The sequence below is a fragment of the Chiroxiphia lanceolata genome, chromosome 10, assembly GCF_009829145.1.
Source record: "Chiroxiphia lanceolata isolate bChiLan1 chromosome 10, bChiLan1.pri, whole genome shotgun sequence".
NCBI classification, from domain to species: Eukaryota; Metazoa; Chordata; class Aves; order Passeriformes; family Pipridae; genus Chiroxiphia; species Chiroxiphia lanceolata.
The window spans coordinates 16563038-16585564 of NC_045646.1; the positions used below are offsets into that span (position 1 = coordinate 16563038).

The 22527-nt window shown below is 38.0% G+C and overlaps 2 protein-coding genes across 2 annotated transcripts in view; one reads left to right on the forward strand and one right to left on the reverse strand.

The window, feature by feature from the left end:
* Nucleotides 1-610, reverse strand: part of COL4A3 (collagen type IV alpha 3 chain) — a 61413-nt gene extending 60803 nt beyond the window's left edge. Inside the window, 1 exon segment of the mRNA XM_032698038.1 lies at nucleotides 42-610. Coding sequence (XP_032553929.1) covers nucleotides 42-610 — 569 coding nt within the window.
* Nucleotides 84-22527, forward strand: part of LOC116791883 (collagen alpha-4(IV) chain-like) — a 69166-nt gene continuing 46722 nt past the window's right edge. Inside the window, 8 exon segments of the mRNA XM_032698319.1 lie at nucleotides 84-243; nucleotides 5368-5553; nucleotides 7744-7754; nucleotides 7757-7782; nucleotides 9828-9905; nucleotides 18837-18962; nucleotides 19796-19840; nucleotides 21526-21642. Coding sequence (XP_032554210.1) covers nucleotides 5498-5553; nucleotides 7744-7754; nucleotides 7757-7782; nucleotides 9828-9905; nucleotides 18837-18962; nucleotides 19796-19840; nucleotides 21526-21642 — 459 coding nt within the window. The 5' untranslated portion in view covers nucleotides 84-243; nucleotides 5368-5497.

The following is a 22527-nucleotide window of genomic DNA, read 5'->3' on the forward strand; positions in this document are numbered from 1 at the left end:
TCCCGCGGGTTTTGGCCTGGGGGCTCCTGCTCCGCACCCGCCTCGGCGCTCGCAGCGCCCGGGGTGGGGTGGGGACAGGGGCCGGGGCCGGACAGGGCGGGGCTACCCCCTCCTCCCCTCTGCTCTTCCCCCCCGGCGCCTCCTGCCTCGGGCACCGTCGGCAGCCGCCGTCTGTCCGTCCGTCCGTCCTCAGCGGGCATGGAGTGAGCGAGGTGTCGGGGGCTGTCCCGCCTGGGAGCTCAGGTGAGCGCGGCGGGCGGGCAGCGCCGGGCGCCGGCACCTGGCGCTCCCGGGGACGGGGCTGGGCAGCGGCTGAGGCGGCAGCTCCGGCCGGCACAGCTGGAGTGTCCAGGACAGCTGGAGGTGTCCCGGGTTCGGGCTGGCTCCGTCTCCGCCGGGACGGCGCAGGTGGCGGGCGCGGGGCTGCGCGGCGGGAGCGGGGATGGGGCCGGAGACCCGCCAGGGCCAGCCCCGGGCACAGCACGAGCACGGGCACGGCTCGCCCGGAGCGGGTGTCCGCTGTGAAGCCTCGGCGGGAGAAGGGCTCGGAGAAAGCGGGGGAGCGAGGCGGTGCCGGGAAAGGCCGGCGGCAGCCGGCCCGCAGCGCCATCCCGCTGCCGGGCGCTCCGGGACGGGATGGGACGGGAGTGTTTTCCTTTCGCCTACGCTTTCCCTCAGGCGTTTTCTTAATGAGGCAGCGGAGATCAAGAAGTCCCAGAAGGTGACAAAATGCTGCCCCACTGCATAAATGGAATCAGCGAGAAGTATTTCTCTCTAGGCTTTCCGTCGTTTAGCATGATATAAAGCTTTTGTGAATGGAATTGTGATCGTAATGTGTTGGCAATGTGTGAAGTTTATCACATTTATGCTGTTGACATAAGATACATCTCGGCAAATAAAGTGCTGTTCTAATGTGGTGAAACACTTACGTTGGCAGTTCCGGCCGCAGCAACCTTACCTTGTCTGTAGCGTTCATGGATGCTGTTTGAGGAAATCCCATGTTACAGATTTCATTAAGCACTAGAAGTGATACAGAAAAAACAACAATATAATATGTGTATAGAAATCTAGGACTACTCATGAAATACAAATCTAAGGGCTTTCATGAAAGCAAAAGAGCATTAAGGGCTTTTTAAACAGCTTCTCTTACGGGCACTGGAGTGGAGCTGGATCTCCTTTCAGTAGACAGTATTGTCAGCCTCCTATGAAATCTACTGTGAAAGCTAGTTAGCAAGGTTACTTTTCCCAGAAGTTTGGTACTACCAGTGAGAACACATCTTTGGAAGATGTTAGGTATCAAAGATTTTGTACATAGAACCATGCTAACAACTTGGCTCAGAAATATCCAGCATCGGTGACAGCAAGCTGGTATAGGCAGCAAGGTATAGAGGGAAAGGAGAAAAAAAATCCTCTGTTTTCAAGCCAGATTGATGGTGACCATTTGGAGGAAATAGTATCTTTGTGATAAAACCACAAAATGACACATTTTGTTTGTCAGATATCTAAACCTGTTGACTCTAACAGTGCTACATTTTTTACACAACAATACTGTATTAAAGTAAAAAATGGTGTCTACAGTTGTTTTATAAGCCATAAGCACTTACAAATTATATGCACCTAATCTACCACTGGAATTTAACATTAGAAAAGTGGTGTTAGAGAGAATGTAGCTGCAGCCATTTGTACAAAGCAAAACCAAAGGTGCAAGGTTCTGTGGAGACAATGAGGTTATCAGTGACTGCAGTGAAAAAGAGTGGTCAGTCCTCAGAAATGATACCAATTTTGATGCAGAATGAACAGCACGACTGCCACTGAGTAAAGCAGGTAGTGCTCAAAAGGAGAGCTCCTGAATACTAGGACAAACAATTATTGGAAGAAACAGAAGAAAGCAGGTAGAGCACTGTTAGGGGCAAAATGAACTCACAGAGAATACTGAGGAATGAAATACTTCCCTAATGGATGCTGAGCCAATTTTCAAAAGATGAAAACTCTGGAAATTTCAAAAAAAAAAAAAAAAAAAAAAGAAGCAAGCTCAAAGCAAACATGGGAAAGTACTAACAAGGGAAAACATTTAAAAAGAATCCTCTTCAGTCCCAGAACCACCTGTTCACTGACCTTGAGCACTGGCTGCTGAGCAATGTGGCAATGTGGTAGTTAAGAGCAAAGTGGTATGTGTTATAGCTAAGAAAACAGCAAGAAATATTGCATTATGAGATTGTCACAAAAAGCATACATGCCTCTGTGTGAATTTCTAGGACAGGACACATGCCTTCAAAGTAACCCTGAGCTGTATAAAAAGGTAAGGATTCAGCTACTGATGTTCTCTCCCTTCTCATTGTTACCATAATTGACAGCATCCACCCAAAGTAAGTCTATGAAACCTTGATGCACACAGTGTTGCTGATGCTGTTGTCCACAATATCTTCAGAGAGCTACAAACTCAGACAGACAGTCAAAACAGCTGTCCAGGCAGCCTTAATATCAGCTGGGCCAAAATGTACCCCTGCAGCTGCCTGTAGAGGTACTTTACAAAAAAACCAACAAAACCACCAGTATGTGAATAGCGGAGGTCAACATTAGTACTACACAGCAATTGAAAGCTGCAGATCATTGAAGTTTGGCTTCTTCCACAGTAATTGATATTTAATTATTATAGCTTGCTTTTGTTTTGTCAGTTTCTATGGTAAAGTATAAGGAATATTTTTGTGGGAAACATTACATACAGTTCTATGACTTCAGTATGAAATGCAAAGTTTTACAGGGCACTGTAAATGAAAAAATAGGGCTTAATGAGAAGGATGCAAAGAGTATGGAATATATCCATCATGAATGAGGCAGAAGTCCTATGGAAAATAGCATATATGTTCATGTACTTAAATTACTATCCTAATCACATGCACAAAGGAACCACATTAAAACTGAGCAGGCAACCCCAGTTTTTGTTTCCTGACTTCTGAATCCTTGACCGTGCAATTTCAGCGGTCTTGTTACATGTGATGTGGGTTTTCTTTGGATGTCAGGAGAATACAGTTAGGACTACTCCAATTTTTTGTATCAATAACTGTAGCTGTGTGTCTGCCTCAAACCATGCCTCATGTCCCATAGTCTTATTTTATGAGACTCCCTAAGAATAAATTGTCTTGCTTCTTGTTTCTTGTCTGGAAGAAATATCTAGGTTATGTTATAGTACCAGTTTTTCCCCCTCTATCTTTTGAGAATTTTATGAGCTGAGGTTTGGTGATGCTTATAAAAAGCCTATTCCTTTGGAGGTATTGAGTGTGTTACCCAGGGGGTATTTTACTTCTTTTGAATTAGGTTAGTATTCTATTGAGGTAACTGTTTTAATTGTTTCAAAATATAAAACATGAGATCCATTTGACCCATCAATCTAAATAACACTTGTAGTCCTTATATCATTGCATTAGCCACTGAAACTTCAACTTGTTTGGCAAATGATGGGGTTTAGATGGCCATGACAAAACAGCAAGCAGAGAAGTGCAAGTTTTCCACTCATGCGTTAAGTATTATTTCAAACTGTCAGTGGGTTGGATCAAAATGGATTTTAATTTGAAAATGAAGTTCACTGCTAACACAAAGCAAACATACCAAATATAATTTTCTTCTTAATTTTCAGAAGCTGTTTGGGTAATTAAGAAATGGGATGGATAGTGGGCAACAGGAACACATTTCTGCAAAGTCTAACACTTTATGACTGGTTTGGATTTTCCATTTGAGGCAATCTATCCCTGCAGTATTATATTGCTTCACAATTTTGCTTATATTCTTTGTATGATTAATGTAAAAAATCAGTGAGGTAGGAATGCTATTGGAGTATTATTTTATTATTAGGGATGTTGTTATTTTTTCCTTTTCTTACAGATGGGGAACTGGGGCACAGAAAGAGACTAAGAATTTGGCAGATGAATGGAGTACTGTACAATACGTGTAGGGTATGATCTTGCAGCATGGGTTGGCTGCCTTTAGGCTATTTATTCATCACTGAGTGCATAGTAGCTTGCAAGTCTCTTCTTCATACTGTGGATTTGGATGTACTGTCCATACACATAGGAGTCAATATTATTTAGAGATTAGTTCTGGTTAGAAAGATGCCACACTATCCAAATAGTGGAAAGCAAAACAGTGATGTTTCAGGACCTGTACACTCATTTGTTTAACAAAGCAAACACAGCAACTGGTTGAACAGCTATCAGAGAGCAGCCAGTTTGCTGCAGTTCACATCCTTGCTCCTTTCTCAGGAACTGATTGTCTTTGCTCCCTCAGGAGACTTCTCCAAAGGAAGCAAACCCCTGTCCACTCACTCCAGTCAGTGCTGTCTCCTCAAAATCACCCTCCCTATATTTGAAAGTCTAGAGCACTGAAAATAGAAGCCTGTAACAGCCTGTGCTAACATAGGAGAAGCCCAGCCTCTTAAACCCTCAGTTTGAAATGGCCAGTGTGAATCATTTGCCAGATGTGCCTTATTACAAAGGATTACGGCTTTTTGTTTATTGGGGGATATAAAGATTTGCACGAGCCGGCCATTTCTCTGGATTTGTGAAGCCTGAGCTTACAAAAAGCTTGGAGCAGCATGTTTGCACCTAAAACAGCATATATGCTGTTGACCTAAACCATAGGTCACAGGTGCACTGTGTAGTTAATTTATGTATGCAAAATTTGACGCTGGGGGACTGTAGAGGCCACTGGTCAGTCCTGCACATAGGGCTTCCAGCTTCCTGGCAAAAGCTGTGGAAAAAATGTTCTAAAAATAAAGCTTAAAAACCTCTAGGTAATGTTTCCAATGATTGTCATCTATCCATGCATATGGGTAGAACTCTTGAGCTGTTAATGCACATAGCTTATTTTGCATTCAGAGTAGTCCTACCTTGCTCAGATGCTCACACAGAGTGGTCCAGCCCAGTTTGCAAATGATACTGCTGCTAAATCTGGTCTTGAAACTAGAGCAAATATTTCTTGATTTCTTTTTTAAAGTTCATTAGGTTTTTTACTGTAGATGGGTGTTACATCTTTTGTTTTAATGCCTTTAACTAAAATGGTGGCTATGGCAGCTTTTTAAGAAATAATGATGTAAGATGCTCTTCGTTCATTATTTTAAATACTGAATGAAGACTATCTCTTCTGTAGGCTGAAATCTTGTACCCTTTTTTATGTTGATCTGTAATTTTATATATAGTCCCCTTGAAATAATTGGATTGCTGGTAAAATAAAATGCATCCTGAATAGGAATAACATAACGTAATGCCAACACAGAGATGTGCAGTGTGACATATATAAATGATTAAGGCTTATTTTAGGTTATCCAGTAATAATTCATGTTTGTACTTTGGATGTATATTTTAATATAAACAGGTTCAGAGTGGAAAACAACACCGGGATGGAACAGTGTTTATAGACCATCGACAAACAGAAGGAAAGAGAAGACCTGCCATTTAAAGACAAAAAAAAAAGTGCTGCATATACAGATCCTCAATCAGCGTGAATGGCATTAACAAAGGATTCATTTGAACGGATTAAGTGGCTTATTACAGCTGCCTGGTGAGTTTTACAGATCACTAAATTTTTTAACCAGATTCTCTGAGTTATATTCTTAGCTATCAATTTAACAGTAATAACAAATCAGAAGTTAAATCATTTGTAGCCTGTCATAAATTTGATAAGCCTAGATGATAATTTATTGTATTTGAGTTTGGTTGCTGGCCTGTAAGTTTATACCATTTAAATTTTAGGCTTTACACTTTTTAAATAGTAGGAAACAGGAACTATAATTTTGAATCTGTTTCAAGAGGAAAGAGATTCCTACATTCTAGTAATGAACATGTTTGGAGAGGAAAAAGTAATGACCAACTCAAACCTGTAGGCCTGTCCCAAAATAGACAGTCTGTTGTGTTAATATGCCTGACCTCCCTCCAGTGTCTTTTTCTCATTTATTTGGGTTGTACAAACCCAGGCTGCTTGTTATTCAGGTGTTCCACAATGTAGCAGCCTTCTATCCCAGTCATCTCTCCAAGGTAGCTCTTCTTGCCTTTTTTCTTCATTATTTGTGACTGGCTTACCTCTAACAGTCTTTGCTGATTCGAGTACATAGTAGGAAACATCTGCCTGGCTTCAGGAGGCAGGGATTTTGAAATGACAAAGAATCTGGCAAACACATACCTGCCATGTATGACTGGAAAAAGGGAGACTGTAGTACTTTATATCAAGAAGAGCATCATCAGACTTCTATTTCACATGTGTGAGGGCTTCATGAGAACTTGATGACTTCTTAAATGGAAAATAACTCACCCCTGGCCACTTTGATATGGGAAAAAAATGTTTACAGAGACTGTCTGCAAGTTAGGAAGGTGAGCAGCAAAAAAGGCTTAAATTAGTAACAATCACAGAACAAACCAATGCTATTATCTGCTACCTGGCTGAAGTGCTCCTGTGGAGTTAAATCCTTTCTACACAAACTTACTTTATACATTAAAGGACGAACCACTGGCATGCATAAGACATTTACTTACTACTGTAGCTGGTCATCTGGCAGTCTTACATTGTTAATTGGTCCTTTGTTTCTTATTAGCAAGGGACAGTGTGAGCTTCTCTCTTCAGTTATACTAACTGTTTGCATAAATAATTTGTTTCAGTAAAATCTGTGTATTTTAAAACAAGTAGCAGGCAATATAGTGTAAAAAGTATATAGAGTAACTGCACATAAATGGCTAAAATATGTAAAAATTTTCAGTACTGAATTTATAGTATATCTCAGTGCATTTACAAGTTATATTACTTCCAGTTTGAATCTAAATAATTAATAATCAGGGAGAGTAATCAGTTTGCTGGCACAGTTCTCAGTTCTCCAAAGAGCTGACCATATGGCTAACAAGATAGAAGTTGATCTCAATAGGACTTTGGGGAATTTTACTAAATGCCTATGTTTTTGCCAAGTTGAAGTAATTTTGAAATAAGCTTCACTGCAGCCTGCAGTGAATATAATATTATAATACACAGCAGTCTACATGTTATGGGTGTATCTAATTTATCTTTTCGTATAATGATTAAGCACCTTAGTTCTCATTAAAATAATATTACTGTTAATACTAATTAAAATAATACTTATTTCCTGTACTGCTGCAGAAATTTTGGGCTACCTTTTGATTTTAGTGTATTCTCTCCCTATTTTTTATTATATTTTCTCTCTTACTTTTTTTTTTTTTAATTGCAGAAATTATTTCAATTCTATAATCCATCCCTAGCAATGGTTGGCAGGGAGCTGGGCTTCCCAGCAGCTGCTCTGGAGTCATATTTTAAGTGAGGCTTTGCTCTCTACCTTCTCTTGTTCTCTCTCTCCCAGCAAACGAAAACAGTACCAGCAAACTCATTTTGGGGCAGATGCAGATCACCTCCATCTCTGCTCAGTCTTCATCTCATGGCGTCCATGGAGAAATCTGGAATGGTTCCTCTCTGTCACCCTGTAATTATGGGGTTAGAAAGGGGTTACAAGAGGGAGTTACAAGGACTTTTACACAGCCTTATTCATGCCTGTCTGTCCTCAATCTCACAAAGATATGTACCATGTGCTGACCATCCCTTGATGGTGTGGACCCTTTATAAAAATACTATATAAACACCCCAAACAGGACTTAACCATGTGTACACACTTCTCACTTTCTAGAGGCTGAATTTTTGTGAAGGTTCGATGCTGCAAGTTTAGTTTTAATTTTGTTTCTTCTTCTTTTAAATCAGGTGGCTGCTGATTGTTTTGCAGCACAAGAAATCGCTGGGGTAAGTGACATTGATGTTTACTTTAGACAGGTGAGGGGTAGGATGGTGCAGTTCAAAGAAGTAACACTGTATACACCAAAATGACCTGTAGTTCTCTGGGAAAACTGTAATTTTCTTTCCAGTATTTCTGCAGTTCTAACTTTCCTTTCTGTGCCTGTTACTCAGCTTAACTGTTTTGTAATTTTCTCCTCTGGATTCTCCTAGATTCTAATTCTGGAATCTTTAGATGCTTTTGGAAAGCTTCATGTATAAAAACCTCTCTTTTGCACTGTCTGTCTCCTTCCTCATAAAGTCTCTTTGATGGCTCTGCATTATGGCACATGTCTCTCTAGCTTTCAAGCTCTGCTCTGTATGTTAACCTAGATCTTAAACTGGCTTCCCTGGTCATTCCCATCTCTCTGAAGCCAAAATTTCACATACAATATAGTTATTTTTCCTCTCTGTACTGGCCTTCATATTAACCTCATGTTTGTAATGCCATCTCTGAAATTTCTTTCAAGTCCATTATATTTAACTCTTTCAAATATTTTAAAGTGCCTTTTTTTATTGTTTTTATTCCCTAAGTCATCCCTTTTTAGTTGAACTGTTGAAAGTGGAAATATTTTTCTAAAATAAATGTGTTCAATTAGAACAAAGGGTAACAGCTTACATGTTATGGGAAACTTGCATTCCATTGACATTCCAGGAGAGGCAAGTTTTTAATAACTAGGTGAGAGACTAGTGTGGAGTAGATTAGTAATTTCATGGGAAATCCAGTGTGTGAAAGAGAAGTAGTCTGTGAGAGAGACCATCATACCCTCTTGTTCTGAGGTTTGGGAGTTCCAGATATTCTAAAAATGTTTTAGATAGAAAGAACAGAATTTTTCCTCCTTATCTAATATTTGTCAGTGTTTTCTCCTTGAAATGTTGAAGTATGAACTTATAGTGTTCTGTCGGGTATTAAAACAAGTAACAAAACAATGTTGAGCTTGATAATAATGAAAATCCACACTGAGCAAATATTTTTATTATCACTATTTACTTGTTTACCTACATTATTCTTAAGTCTTTTAACCCTTGTTATCCTTTTTGAAAAGTCTTTGATAATTTACACAGTTTTGCTGAAAAAATAATGTTATTTAGTGAACATTCCAACCATCTATGTAAGCTTATAAGTGCATATGGTGTGTGTAATTGGTATATGTTTGTTACTACATTTTGGGAAATAGAAAAGAATTATGAAATGGTGTTCACTTACCACACAATAAATCTATTGAATTTACATTTTATTGTGTTTTAGTTTATCCTTGAATATGCTTTCTTTCCTCATTGCAATCTGATGAAACAAAGTAAGCATATCTTTGCTATTAAGAGGACAGTGACAGACACTTTTAATAAAATAAATAAGTAATTTAATAGTAGGGGATTACACCATGCACATACTTCTTGTTTCATTTAATAGACAATAATTAAATACAAGGCTTTATTGCTGAGTGAGCTTCTTGCTCCTTCAGCTTGTTTTGTCTTTTATAGTTTCTTTGTAGTTAAACAAACTCCTGACATAATGTGATGGGTTACAAATTTCACATTATTACAAATTAAATTCTGACTCTCTTAAAATTTCTTTCTAGGTGCAACCTGTCACCTAAGTTGTATTTGGTTGTAATATTTAGCTTTAAGAATTATAACTAATAGTTAATTTCTTTCAGCTTCTACAGCAACAGTAATAAGATTTTACTTATTGCTTCTACCCTACCAGCATGTTTATGCTGATGAGAGGTCCAAGAAAGTTAGGAGGATTTTAAATATAGTATTCATGTTTGCATTCTGTTAAGCAAGCATTAGATAAGTTTCATATGTGTCAAGCTGAAGATCTACACAATATTCAGATGTTTGCTGCTATGCTGTTTCTACATCAGAAGGAAATTGCCCTGTGAGTGTGCAAGGATAGCCAAATTTTTTGCCTTGAAAATCATCTAATTAGCTAATATGTCCAGTTGACAATATTTGATGAAGTTATTGTTTTCTGTTGTGTATTGATAAATCCATAAACTTTTAATTTTTAGGGAAGATATGCATATATTGACCCATGTGGGGGACAGGATTGTTCAGTTTGTCGGTGCTTTCCAGAAAAAGGATCAAGGGTAAGTGATGATTAGAGCTAATGATAGTTACTGTTTTAAATACCATTCATTTTGTGCACATTGCTGTTCTTGAAAATCAACATAGTTGACATAAATCAATATTCAGACATAGACACAGCTGACTACAGCAAACTAGCATAATTCTCTGAATGGTACGAAGTACAGCTATCATCAAAGAAAATTAAGATTGTTGTAAAGAAGTTTGTAATAATCATCATATCTTTTTATTCAGTTAAGGACTCTTTGAGATCAATCTAGTATTTAGACAGATGTAATTCCTGATATATGTTGTTTAGAAGTCTATGCTTGTTCTCTACTAAGAGGTTGGTTAAAAGAGACTGTCTATGCCATTCACTAGTTTTATGAGAACTTAGTTATTTCTTATTTGGGCTAGGTGACTCTGGAAAAGCTTGCAAACTTTTTATTTTACTCACTTAATATACTAAGTATAAAAAAAATCCAAACTGTCTTTGTCTTCTAAAGAATTATAAAACATTGAATGAAGCCAAGGCATTTTCATATTATACACTAGAATTAGTAACTGTGCATGCTTCTGATTGTTAATTGAAATATGGTCCAGTGATCACTAGTTAATCTTGGCTGTTCTTTCTCAAAATACACATCTATATAGTGATAGCAAACAATTTAAACATTTTATGAGGAAAAAACTTGTTTTCTATCAAAGTACTAATGTTTAAGTTTAGGTTTAGAAAGCTTGAACATGGTGGATCAATTTTAGAAGAGCTGCACACCCCATTTGTTTGTTGGCAAACTGTGTGGCCAGAAAAGCAAGACGCACCTTTTCCTTCCTGTGCTTCTGCTGTTGGCTGCACACTTTGCTGTGTCATGATCACTGCCCTGGTGTCCTTGGATCCTATCCTAATCCTCCAGGATTATGTCTATATGAAAGTCCCCCATACGGTAGGGTTTTAATAATAGAGGCCTAGGGTGGGTATATCTCTGTAACATTGTGTTAACAAAAGGGCATCCCAGGAAAAGTATTTTGACTACTGCCATTGCAGTGTCTCTCAGCACTACTGTATAGACTGTTCTGGATACCAAAAACCTCATCGGGAGTGCCATTAAAAAACAATTGACTTTGAAATTAGACGCAATTCCTTGATTCTGGTTCTCTCTCTGGAGCCTGGAAGTTTTGAATTACATGCCCATAATGAATCAATAATAAATACTCCCTGCAGTTGTTGTGGCTCTTTCCTAAGCTGTCCTCCCCATCACAGGTAAACTGGACTATGATTCTTGCATTTGCAGTTAGTTTTCTAAATAATTCCAAGGATCTGGACCTCAGTGCCAAATAGAATTGTAATAAACATTTCAAAATAAACTCAATGTCATTATACAAATATAAGTTTGAGAATTGTACTGTTTTCTGAAACAGCTCTGAAATAACGTACGTGTACACTGCTTGGTAATGGATAAAGCCTCTGCAATGTAGTAAGAATTTATATTGTATGCAATCATTTCTATTAATCAATATGCAAGAAATAGAAGTACTTTTCAGATCCTACATGAAATATGGCTTAACTAAACACCACTTCAGATAGATTGTTGCACATATGCTAATCTATGGTGATGAACAATTTTCTATAGGATTATATACGTTTTTTTTTCAGCATACAATTCTTCTGATTTCTAAACTTTGCTGTGTTCTGCCTTTACACTCTGACACAGTAATTTTGCTTTCCTAGCTTTTGTGGAGACTACTCATTACAAAATAAAAGATTTTTTTTATCTTATTGTTAGCTTCCTAGAATGCAAAACATCTGCTTTATCTACTTTTCTGTCTGAATCCTGCTCCCAGGCTGGCTCCTCTGAGTTTTGCACCTTCCTCAATCCTGTCTTCAAAGTGTAAGAAATAAATGATCATTGAAAACCTCTGACATTGTACAGTATACAAGCCTAAAATTTTGGAACTTTTGGAATTAAGACTTTGCCTTCTAGTTGCCCATTTGAAAATATTTTAAATTTCAACACCAAAAGCCTCCTTCATTGTAAGTGGACAAGATAATTGAGATTTTAGCTAGAGGAAGGATGACCATGGGAGTAAGAAAAGGAAACTGCCATGGCCATACTTCAATGTATTGAAATTGGGCAAGTTGGAAGAAAAGTAGAAGCAAGTAGCTAAACTTCCATTTAATATTTATATAAACCCAGTATAATTATGCATCGTTTGCTCTGTTGGTTTTTACGAGAGCTTGTGTACCTGTCATTTTTTTATTCTCTCAACTGAGATAACTCTGTGCTATAAACAGGTTTGAACTCCTACTCATTAGCAAGAAATCACTACCTGAAAACATTCTATTCACTACTGCTAGTAGTATATCATTACAGTTGTCCACATCACAATGAAATTTTGATTTCTGTTTAACTGGGATTACAGTCTTGTTGGAGTTACTTTTACATTATACTATTTATCTTTTGATCTCATGTCACAACTCAAAAGGACTCTTTCCTCCATGGGACACCATTAAAATCTATTACTAAATTGCTTTGTGCATACCGTGTGCTATTATATCTATTCATTAAAGAACTGTAGAACAGATACATGAGAGCAAAACATCATTAGTGAAAGTATATCCGCCAGTAAATGTTCTACATGATTTTGAGTGCCAACCTGGAACAACTGGGAATCCTGCCTCTTTTTTCCCAGTCAAGATGTATGGTCTTCCAGCAGGCAGCAGCAGTCAATGTTTTTAATTGGAGGCAAACAGCAACTTCGTTGTTTTGGATTCTTTTTCTCCTCTTTCTTTTTGGTATGCCATAAAGTTGTGATTTAATTTTTTGTTAAAGATACAGTGAAACCTTTCCACTATTCCCTCCTCTTGGGAAGCTGTTTCCTAGATAACTCCTGCTGTGTTGTATCACAGGCTTCCAAAAACGCTGGCTGCTCTAACAGAATTTAGATAGTTAAAAAAATGTTTGCAGTTAGCGCTGACCAATTGTAAACGTGTCCTGTGCCGACCCCGGAGTTTGATCCTATTCAATTCCTTTGGCTTTGTTTATAGCGTTAAGTAGATTTAGAAAGTAAGCATCTATTCATGACCCAACCTGATCTGGCTTCTATGAGATCATGTGAAATGCCTGGATCAAAGTGAATAATAAATATAACTCAGCAGGACCAATGTTCGTTCTTTTGCAGATGAAGCGTGAGGGTTATTTTTGTCCCAGTGTAGGGGAGAACGTAGCAAACAAATCTAAGAGGGAGGTCTCACACTTTCTGGCCTTTCAGATATAAGGAGTAAGCACCCACAAGAGATGCTGGGTCAGTTGGCTGTCACAGGTAAGTTAGAAAGTCAGCTGCTTTCAGTCACTGCAGTCAGTGGGGTAGGAATGGGGAAATGCACCTGTGCAGTGGGTCAGTCCTCTGGCATTGCTTCTCTTGGAACATCTCCCCAGCAGATCTTGGGAGTGTCAAAGTTCCCTGGTAGGTCCTGTGGGCTCTCTGATTATTTAAAATGCACTAACTGGGAAACTGTGCAAGTTCTGTCTGTTTTGGGGAGTAAGAGGCATTTATTAAATCACACTTTTTTGCTTATCAGTATGCAGTGTCAGTCTGTAATTCACGTGGAATATCCAGTACTTGTATTTGAATTTTCAAGTTGTACACTCAGGAAATAATTATGTAAAATCCATCTATTTGATCTCAAATGCATGCTCTTAATTGAATCCACTATCAGAGATGTATAGACACTAGCATATAAGGAAATTCAGGTTTCTCCTACTATTTGCCTCATATTTGATTATTTTTTTTCCAGTATATTACCTATGGCAAGTTTTAAAATAGAAGATTCCCAAGACCAGTTATACATTTCTGTAGTATTTCTATTACATTTCACTTACATTCACTGAGAAGCATAGAAAACAGACCCAGAGAAATGAGGCCCTTAAATCTATACATGAAGCAGAGCACACAGTTTTTGTTACTAGACAGAGGAGTAGGCAGTTCTCTGGTTCCAGAAGTCAGGATTTGATTTGAATCGGTAGGCAATGGAGCCCACTTACCAGAATGTGGAATAGGAACACAGTCACTCCAGTCACCTCACTGTAGGGTTCCTTTGAGGTTGTTCTGTGTCCAGCTACAGCATCTGTAAATTAGCATTTTCCATATTAGACATTTATCCAAATTTCTCACAAGTTTTGATCTTGTTATATTATCTCTCCTTTTATTCTTGAGCATCTTTCTTTCCTTAATACTTTTGGTTCCCCTGTCCCACCATACTAAGAATAGTGTTTTTGTCAATTGCAGCAGATTGCCAATTTTTTCCACATCAGGCAAGATAAAACTCTACAAAATCATTCCTTTTTTTACAGACTGGAATCAATCAAAATTTGCCAATCAGTGTCTTGTTTCAGTAAAATTGTTCAGAGCAAAACTCCATTTTATTTTATTAGCTAATCTGATGTTAATTATTCGTGGTCTACGATGCTTTATTTGTAGCTCTCTGCTTTCAACTATGAACAGAGTTTCAGTGCCAAATTATCATTTGTTCAGAGTTTATTTAACACAATAGTGACACCCACTGGCTTATTGGATAGTTTTTCTTTTCATAGTCTCACAGTATTAAAACACAAAACAAAGTACACTGTGAAGAATGTTTTCAGCACTTCACAGTGATTTGTTGTGCTTCTGTGAAGTATCACTGTGAATACTATGCTGCATCATCAGTTATTATGTTCCTGTAGCATATTAGACCATTGAAAGGTATGATAAAAAGTCACCAAAATTTCCAGTAGTTTGCAGCATGGTTCACATGCTTTTTACAAGAAAGATGGAGAGAGACAATTTACAAGAGCATGTAGTGACAGGACAAGGGGGAATGGCTTCAATTTGAAAGAGGGTAGGTTTAGGGAAGAAATTTTTGGGAAGAAATTCTTTACTATGAGGGGTAGTGAATGCCCCATCCTTGAAAGTGTTCAAGGCCAGGCTGGATGGGGCTTTGAGTAACCTGTGCTAGTGAAAGGTGTGTCTACCGTAGGGGGGTTGGATCAAGATCTTTATGATCCCTTCCAACCCAAACCATTCTGTGATTCTATGGAAAGTCAAGCTCTAAGAGTTACTATTGCATTTAATTGGCTCAAAATCTGACTATGAAAAATAAATGATCTATTTTGCTCTATTAAGGACAAGAGAGTGGATTTAATGCCAAGTTGTGTGATTTCTCAGGTTTATCTCATCTTTATCAGGTTCATATTTAGAAGAGGGTTTTTTTATGGAGCCTTGACTTACAATAAAAATGGGTTTGGTCCCAGTCCTACACAGTTACAGTGAGGAGTGAAATCTTCCCAGAATAGACGCCCCTCCAAGCCCTGGAAGCTGTGGCTTTGCCTTGTTGTAGATACACTCTTTGGAAAGGGGAGAAGACATGGGTGGAGCTTAGAGGAGCAGCAGATGCCCCCACCTCACTAAGCAAACCACAAAAGAAAACATCTGTCTGCAAACACCGTTGTGAGCTCTCCTCTCTTGCCACAGCCTGCTTTGCTTTGCTCCCTTTCTCTGTCCTGCTGCTGGTGGAATGAGAAAGGCTGGCTAAAAGCCAGAGTCCTATGAACAATGAAAAGGGGTGTTGTATTATTTGTCTACAATCTGACTGTGTGGGGTTGATGGGCATTTTCATTTTTGTCCTTATGAACAGAGGTAAGTGCATCTCCCATATCACGGGTACATCTCCATAGCCTGTAACATAGGGTACCATCCTAACTGAAGGAGAAAACTGGGCTTCTTTTGACTTTATTGATAATGAGAAGCAAGAGACAATTCACTCTAAATAGCATGAACCATTTTTTTTAATTTCCAATTAAGACTCCTTTAAAACACTGTACTTTCAGACAGTTAAGTCTCAGGGCACTTTAAAAATCAGGTGCTCTTCAGTCTTAGGCATCCAAAAAAAGTAATTCCAGATAACCTTGGCCACTGCCTTTTCCAAACAGTGTTAAATGTTTCATTGCATGATTCTGAAGTATTTGCAGTCTTAGTTTTAGGAAGCATACTTAATTAAAAAAAAATATAGCCTTGTTTTGCCAAAAGTCAATTTCTTACTGCAGGTCAAGCCCAGGATATGCTAAAATAACAGACCGTAGTCTTGGCATGGGTAGTTCCTGACCTAGACAATTAACAAGGCATTGAAATCCTAAAGGAATTTATTGGCATCAGATGGCAGAGCAGACATAATATTCTGTTCATTTTAACTGAGCTAATTTGTCATTTCCACATGAGCATGACTACCTTCATCCTCTTTATTTGTACAGCTGTCCTGAGACTGTAATGCTGTGTAGTCACATTGGATGGGCACAAATAATAGATGTGATAATAGATGTTATGACATGGTATCAGTTTGGTCTTAACAAAGCTCCCAGTCATTATTAGTCTTTGAGCTGAAAGAAAGAGAGACAATCCACCAGCTTCACATGGCATGCTAAAGTTGTATCAGCTGCCAAACCTATTGTGAATTCGGGATTCAGTGCCTCTGTTTTATGACTTCACTGCCTTCTACTGAAGACATAAACCGTGGAGTCAATTAAATTCACAGGGCAGCAACAAACGAAGACATTTTATCAATCTAAAGGACTACATGTCCTGGAAGTGGCTGTTGGTTAATTATGATAGATAATTCCATAGAACGCATATAGTATCTCAACTTTTTTCTGAGTGCAATGAAAATCATGTTTCTTTAACTGCCCAAAGGATAAAACATGATTTAAAAATTTCCATCACTTGATTGCAGAGCATGTACACTATATATTGAAAATATTGAAACTGTTGTTAATAAAATGCAATAAGACAAAGGTATTAGAACATTATTGATAAACATCTTATGCTTTTTTTTCCTGCTGATGAATGTTGCATTGTGCATGATAGTAGCTACTTCAGAGTACTAAAAAAACTGTACCACTTCAGGTAGAGTTAGGGCTTCAAACAGTTGTATTTTATTATATTATTAGGGTCATTCATTTCACTTATACCAAAAATTATTCTTTACTTAAAATGGTTGTCAAGTCTTTTTTTTTAATCAAGTATTTAAAGGGCATAATAGCTGCTTTAAAAGTACTTCAATGAGTAAATTCAGTTTTCTGACAGAGGATGTGCAAGGCACTGCCAGTAGACAGGCTGCAACTGTTCATGCAAGCAAATGCTCAAATTAAACACCCAGAATCCTGACTGTCCATTCACTGTTAACAAGGATGCAGAATCATGAGCTTTTAATACAAGTAGCCCCTAATTTGCATAATATTTGACACTCCTCAAATTATGGTATCAAGAAAACTGTAACTGTTAGTGAAGACAACATGCCAAGTCTGCCCTGGAGTTTTTGCCAGTGACTTCACTGGAAGCAGGATCAAGGTTGACATGAGATGATACAGTAAAGATAAATGGAACCTGAGTTGTATGAGGATACTTTTTTCAGGTAGTCCTTATTTCTAAATGTAGGACTTCTTTTTCCAGCCTCTGGACTAAGTTTCTATTCATAGCTTAAGGGCCAGTGGTCACCTAGTCTTGCTTCCACTATGGTATAAACCTATAGTATGTTCCTGTGCAAACATGTAGTAAATTACTTCCTCTCTTTCTTTGCTGATTTGACTCAATGACGGATGCCATATATCTCTTCCTTTCCAAGTATCAAATCACACTGATTTCAAAAGACAAATAGGAAATAAATAAAAAGAAAAAGAAGTGTAGGTCCCTGCTTGCAATTCACAAGGTAAGATTTTGTTCAGACAGATTCAGCCTGCTGAAATGTTTACACTGAAAAACGAGCGTTCAGTTCTTTTGCTTCCTGAAGTTACATATCTCCTTAAAATCATCTTTCATTTCTGTCATTTTTTTTTGGTTCAATCCATTCATAGAAATAAACATATGGTCTCTTATTTCTGTAGATACTGAAATATCTTTTACTGCCCTCAAGTGGTCCTAAAACCTTACAGTTTTCTCAGGAATGCATGGATCCCAATTTATTCTCTTTTTTAATGATATGGTATCACTGATTGATGAATTCTGAAATTGAAGCACTTCAGTTTGAAAACAGAACAAGTTATAGGTAAACAAAGATAATGATACAGAATGAAAAAGATGAGTAAGAGAAATAAAGACCTATAAATATTTAGATTTTTTAGGGTGGAAATGTAGACAACTCACATGTGAAGTCTGATTAGAAAGCTTGCTTTATCCAGCACTTTGAATCTATGATTGTGTAGTTGTTTAGCAGCACAGAACAAAACCTGCAACAAATCTGAAACAACTCCACACCAATGCTATAGACCAAAAAATTCAGTTGGCATAGGAAGTAAAGAATAAATAAAGAATATATATATTACCTTGGAAAAGTTAATGGAATTCCATGGAGACAGTCTGTATGGTAGCATAGGTATATGTTGGCTAATAACTTATCATTTTTTCCTGCAGGAAACTTGACAACTTTTAAATAAGGCATTAAGATCTGAGAGTGATGATGGAAGATATAAGCTAGGAAAACTTAAGATAATTACCATATCTTAACTTAAAAGAAAGAGAGAACTCCCTTGATTTGTTCTAATTGGGTACAAAGTCCCTTTGTGTAAAATTTCTCATTTCTCTGGTGGGAAAATACAATACCCAGTGGAGTCTTAGGCTTGGAGAAGGTGATACTTACATTGGAAGAGCCAGGAAGACTTGCAGTTTATCCCAGGCATCTCAGCCAGGTGGTCTTGGAGACCTGATGAAGGTGAAAAGAAATGATTACTTTGAACAAGTTGTTAAATTTGAAGGTCATGTTCCTGTGGCAGGTAATGCATGGCACAGTTCTGCAGGCTGTCCAGCAACCTGTTCTGAATCATGAGTGTTTACACATTGTAAGCCTTGTTTTAGCCATAGTCATCTCTGAATTGCTGCCTGCTGCGGGGTTTACAGCACATTCATTCACTTCTTTGGACTCTTTTCAGGGTCAGCCTGGTGAGCTGGGAGCTCAAGGGCCAATTGGGTCTTTGGGATCCCCAGGACCAGCTGGTCTGCCAGGGGAAAAAGGACAGAGAGGTGAGAATGGGCAGCCTGGGCCAGCTGGAGAAAAGGTGATAAGGTAGGAAACACCACAGACTGCTCTTTAAGGTGTAATGTTGACCAGTGATACAGAATTCTCACTGAAATTAATTACAGCATTCTTGAAAGAATATTTCAGGAGTTTTTTTGCTGTGGATTGCAAAATGAGAATTGTCAGAAGACATAAAATAAGATTAAACAGTCTCTGATTGTTACTTACCATGTCATTCTCCTTAACGTCAAATAGGTTTGTGGAAGAAATGTGGAGCTGGAGGGAGCTTTTGGTGCTTTTAAAAGTGCTGCAATAAACAGAATTTTATTATCACTTAAGGGTATAAATTGTAGTCCAGATTCATATCTTTCACAGTTGTACAATCCCTGTGCTCTTGGTACTTTATATTAGTTTTAATGGCCTAATTCCACTGATCTCAGAGGATGACTGAAATCACTAATGTCAGTAACTGGCACACTGAAAATGTAGGTGCTATAAATAAAAATCGTGCTGCTGGTAATATCAAAACAGGAGCAGGATTGTGAAATTATGTATAGATTTAGTTTATAAGTTACAGGCAACTTCCCCTTCTCTGTGATTTTATAATCTTAGGAGAATGAATGAGTATGAGTGTTAGACATTTGTCCTGTACTGCACCATCTGTCACATGTTTAGCTATTGGCACTAGTCCTCTGCTAAGCCCATATAAGTTTTTTGGAAATCTTTATTTCTGACAGTTACAGCTTTTGATTCATATTTCAAACATGACTGGTTTTTGTTTCTTGCTATATAGTATCACATATTCTTGGTTTTCCTTATTTTTAAGATTTAATGACCTCAGCAACTCTGTTTTTTCATATTGCCTGTTTTTAGGGCCCAACTGGAGTCCCAGGATTTCCTGGTTTAGATGGTGTTCCTGTACGTATTAAATAAATATTTCTTTATAAAAATTGCAGTTCCTATAAAGTCACAGCAAGTCCTCTAACAGAACAATACACTCAATAAATTGTTTGGCTTTATATCTATTGATATCATGTCACCTACAGAATTACATGTTTTGCAAAAACACAAAATAACCAGGTTAACTTCAACTGTGCTTACTATTGATAACAAATTCCACAAAACCCCAATGAGATAAGTACATAATTTTCATGCAGGAGTGGGGCAATGAAGGCAGAGGCTGCCCATGCCCATCTAGCATGTGTCAGTGCTAGGATTAAAAGCAACGAGTTTATTTTCTCAGGCTCTATAGCAGGCTGTAGTCTCCTTGATGCATTCTTAACATCTCTGGAAATACCTCAGGTGTACTCAATATCTCAAGTGATGTATCTCAAATGATGTTTCTGTTTTCTATTCAAATGTTCTGATTTTTCCATGTAGTCCTTTTGCAGGAAAAAACCCAACCACTGAGCCCATTAATTTTAGCCTGAATAGAGACTGAATAAGCAAAGTGGCTCCTAAATATATCTTTATAAGCATGTGATTATATATTTTGCAGAATGCCTTCCTCAGTGTGAAAATGGTTGTGGCAAAAGAGATAACATCTTATATACAGCATTTTTCAAAATACTGTATCTATTAGAACTGAATTCCTATGTCCTTACTAGTTTCATACGAATCAAAGTTAAAATGTTGAATTTTGAAAGTGAAAACAGAACCAAAAACTGAGTGGGTGTTGTAGCATCTGCTTGTCAGCTGTCCACACTTGACAGTGGGGCTGTTGCCAGAATGTCTGTATAATGTGGAGGCACCAAAAAAAAAAAAAAAAAAAAAGTGTTCCCAAGAAATGCATATACTTTTTGTGAAAAATGTGAATTAAAAAACGGTGTCCACAAATTGGGATGAAGAACCTTAAAGACAGGAAGAAGTTAAAATTGACGAAAACATATCAGGCAAATAACCAGGATACTTTCCTGATGATTTTTCAGAACCCCCAAGGAATAATTTTGGGGTCAAAATTAGTATTTGTCCCTTACAAAAGTGTTTAATTCTGTGGAAATAATTTTTTTCTCCAGTGGCAGGATCATTCCAAGAAAATCTCACTGTTTGTATTGCCCAGTGCCTAATTTGCAGTAGAACTAATCCTTATCTGGACCCTGGTTAGCTCTTGCTAGGTTAGAAAAGTCACAGTCTCTGCTATTACTCTATGCCTGAGCTGAGCTGTGTCCTGTTTTTCATTGTTTTATCCCATCAGTTAAATATGTAAGGCTGTCTGAGATGACTTTTGGGGGCTTTTTCAGCTTTTCTTTACAGCCACAAAAAAGGTTATAGTTAGAGTCTGCATTCTCTGAGAAGAAAGCACATTACTTTTTGACTCAAGTGAGAGTTCAGTCTGGTCCTCATAACCAGTGCTGTCCCTGTTATGTTTGCTATGCATGAAAAAAACCCAATCAAACAAAAAACTTATATCATTTGTTCTACAGAAAAAAAAATTCTATTCAGAATATAAAACATTTCTAATGCAAAGAGTATGAAACTGGGACCACTGGGACGTGTCCTTTGATTCAGATCTGAAGTATTTGTTTCTGAACTGTTCTGTTAACTTAAGAAAAAATTCATATTGATCATGATGCATTTCTAACAAATATTAAACTGTCTTTCAGGGATTACCAGGAAGGGAAGGACCCAGAGGCAAGCATGGTTTAGATGGCTGCAATGGCTCAAGGGGAGATCCAGGATTTCCAGGCGAAAATGGTTACATGGGACCAAGAGGTCCTTATGTACGTGAGAGGCTTTCCTGCCGTCCATGAGCACTGCACATGTGCATTCCCCTGCAAGAGAACAGCCCTTAAAGTGAAAGGAGTTTCAGACTATGGCACTAGCTTTGCACTGCACAGGGATTCCCAGGCATTCTTACTCAGCTTAATGGGAGTGAAAGACATTGCCTTAACAAATTAACTTTAAGCTTGAATGTGAAATAAGTTCCTATATCCTTGAAGTGTATACAGCTACCTTGAGGGTTAAATTCTGCCTTGTTTCCCCAGTGTGTGACCACAATACTGGGCACTGAAGTACAGCTGAGGAGGAGTAGGTTGAAACCATCCTACCATTCATCAGGACTTGAAATTTCTCAAAAGCCTTAATAGTAGGGACATACATGAGATGAATTAGCAGAAAGTGGAAGCTTCAGCAAGTCTAAGTCCTGTTACATTCTAAGATTTTGTGCCACTTTTTACACATATCTATCCATGACTGCTCCGTGCACACCTAGTTTTGCCTGGGTGTTTGTCTGTATATGTAGATCATTTCACAGTAAAAATCTTTAAAATTACCTCTTTAATATTTGTTTACTTTTACTGGTAAACTGGAAAGCATTTTAAAATTGTTTAGGTAGCTCTGTTAGCAGTGCTATACTAATGACAATAAAAGAAATTCATGTCAGTAAGCAACATAAATTACTGAAGCTCCAAAGAAATTTTGCTGAGCTGGTTTAGTCCCCAGTCTTTGACTTTTCATGGAAACAAATTTTAGTTCTGAAGGAATAATAGCTGATTAGTTGGTCTAAGAGCTTCCTTGAAATTTTCCAAGAAAAACAATTAAACCAACTGCAATTTACATGAAAAATCCAATGTGTTTTGCAGGAGCTAAATAAGGTGCTGAAGTCA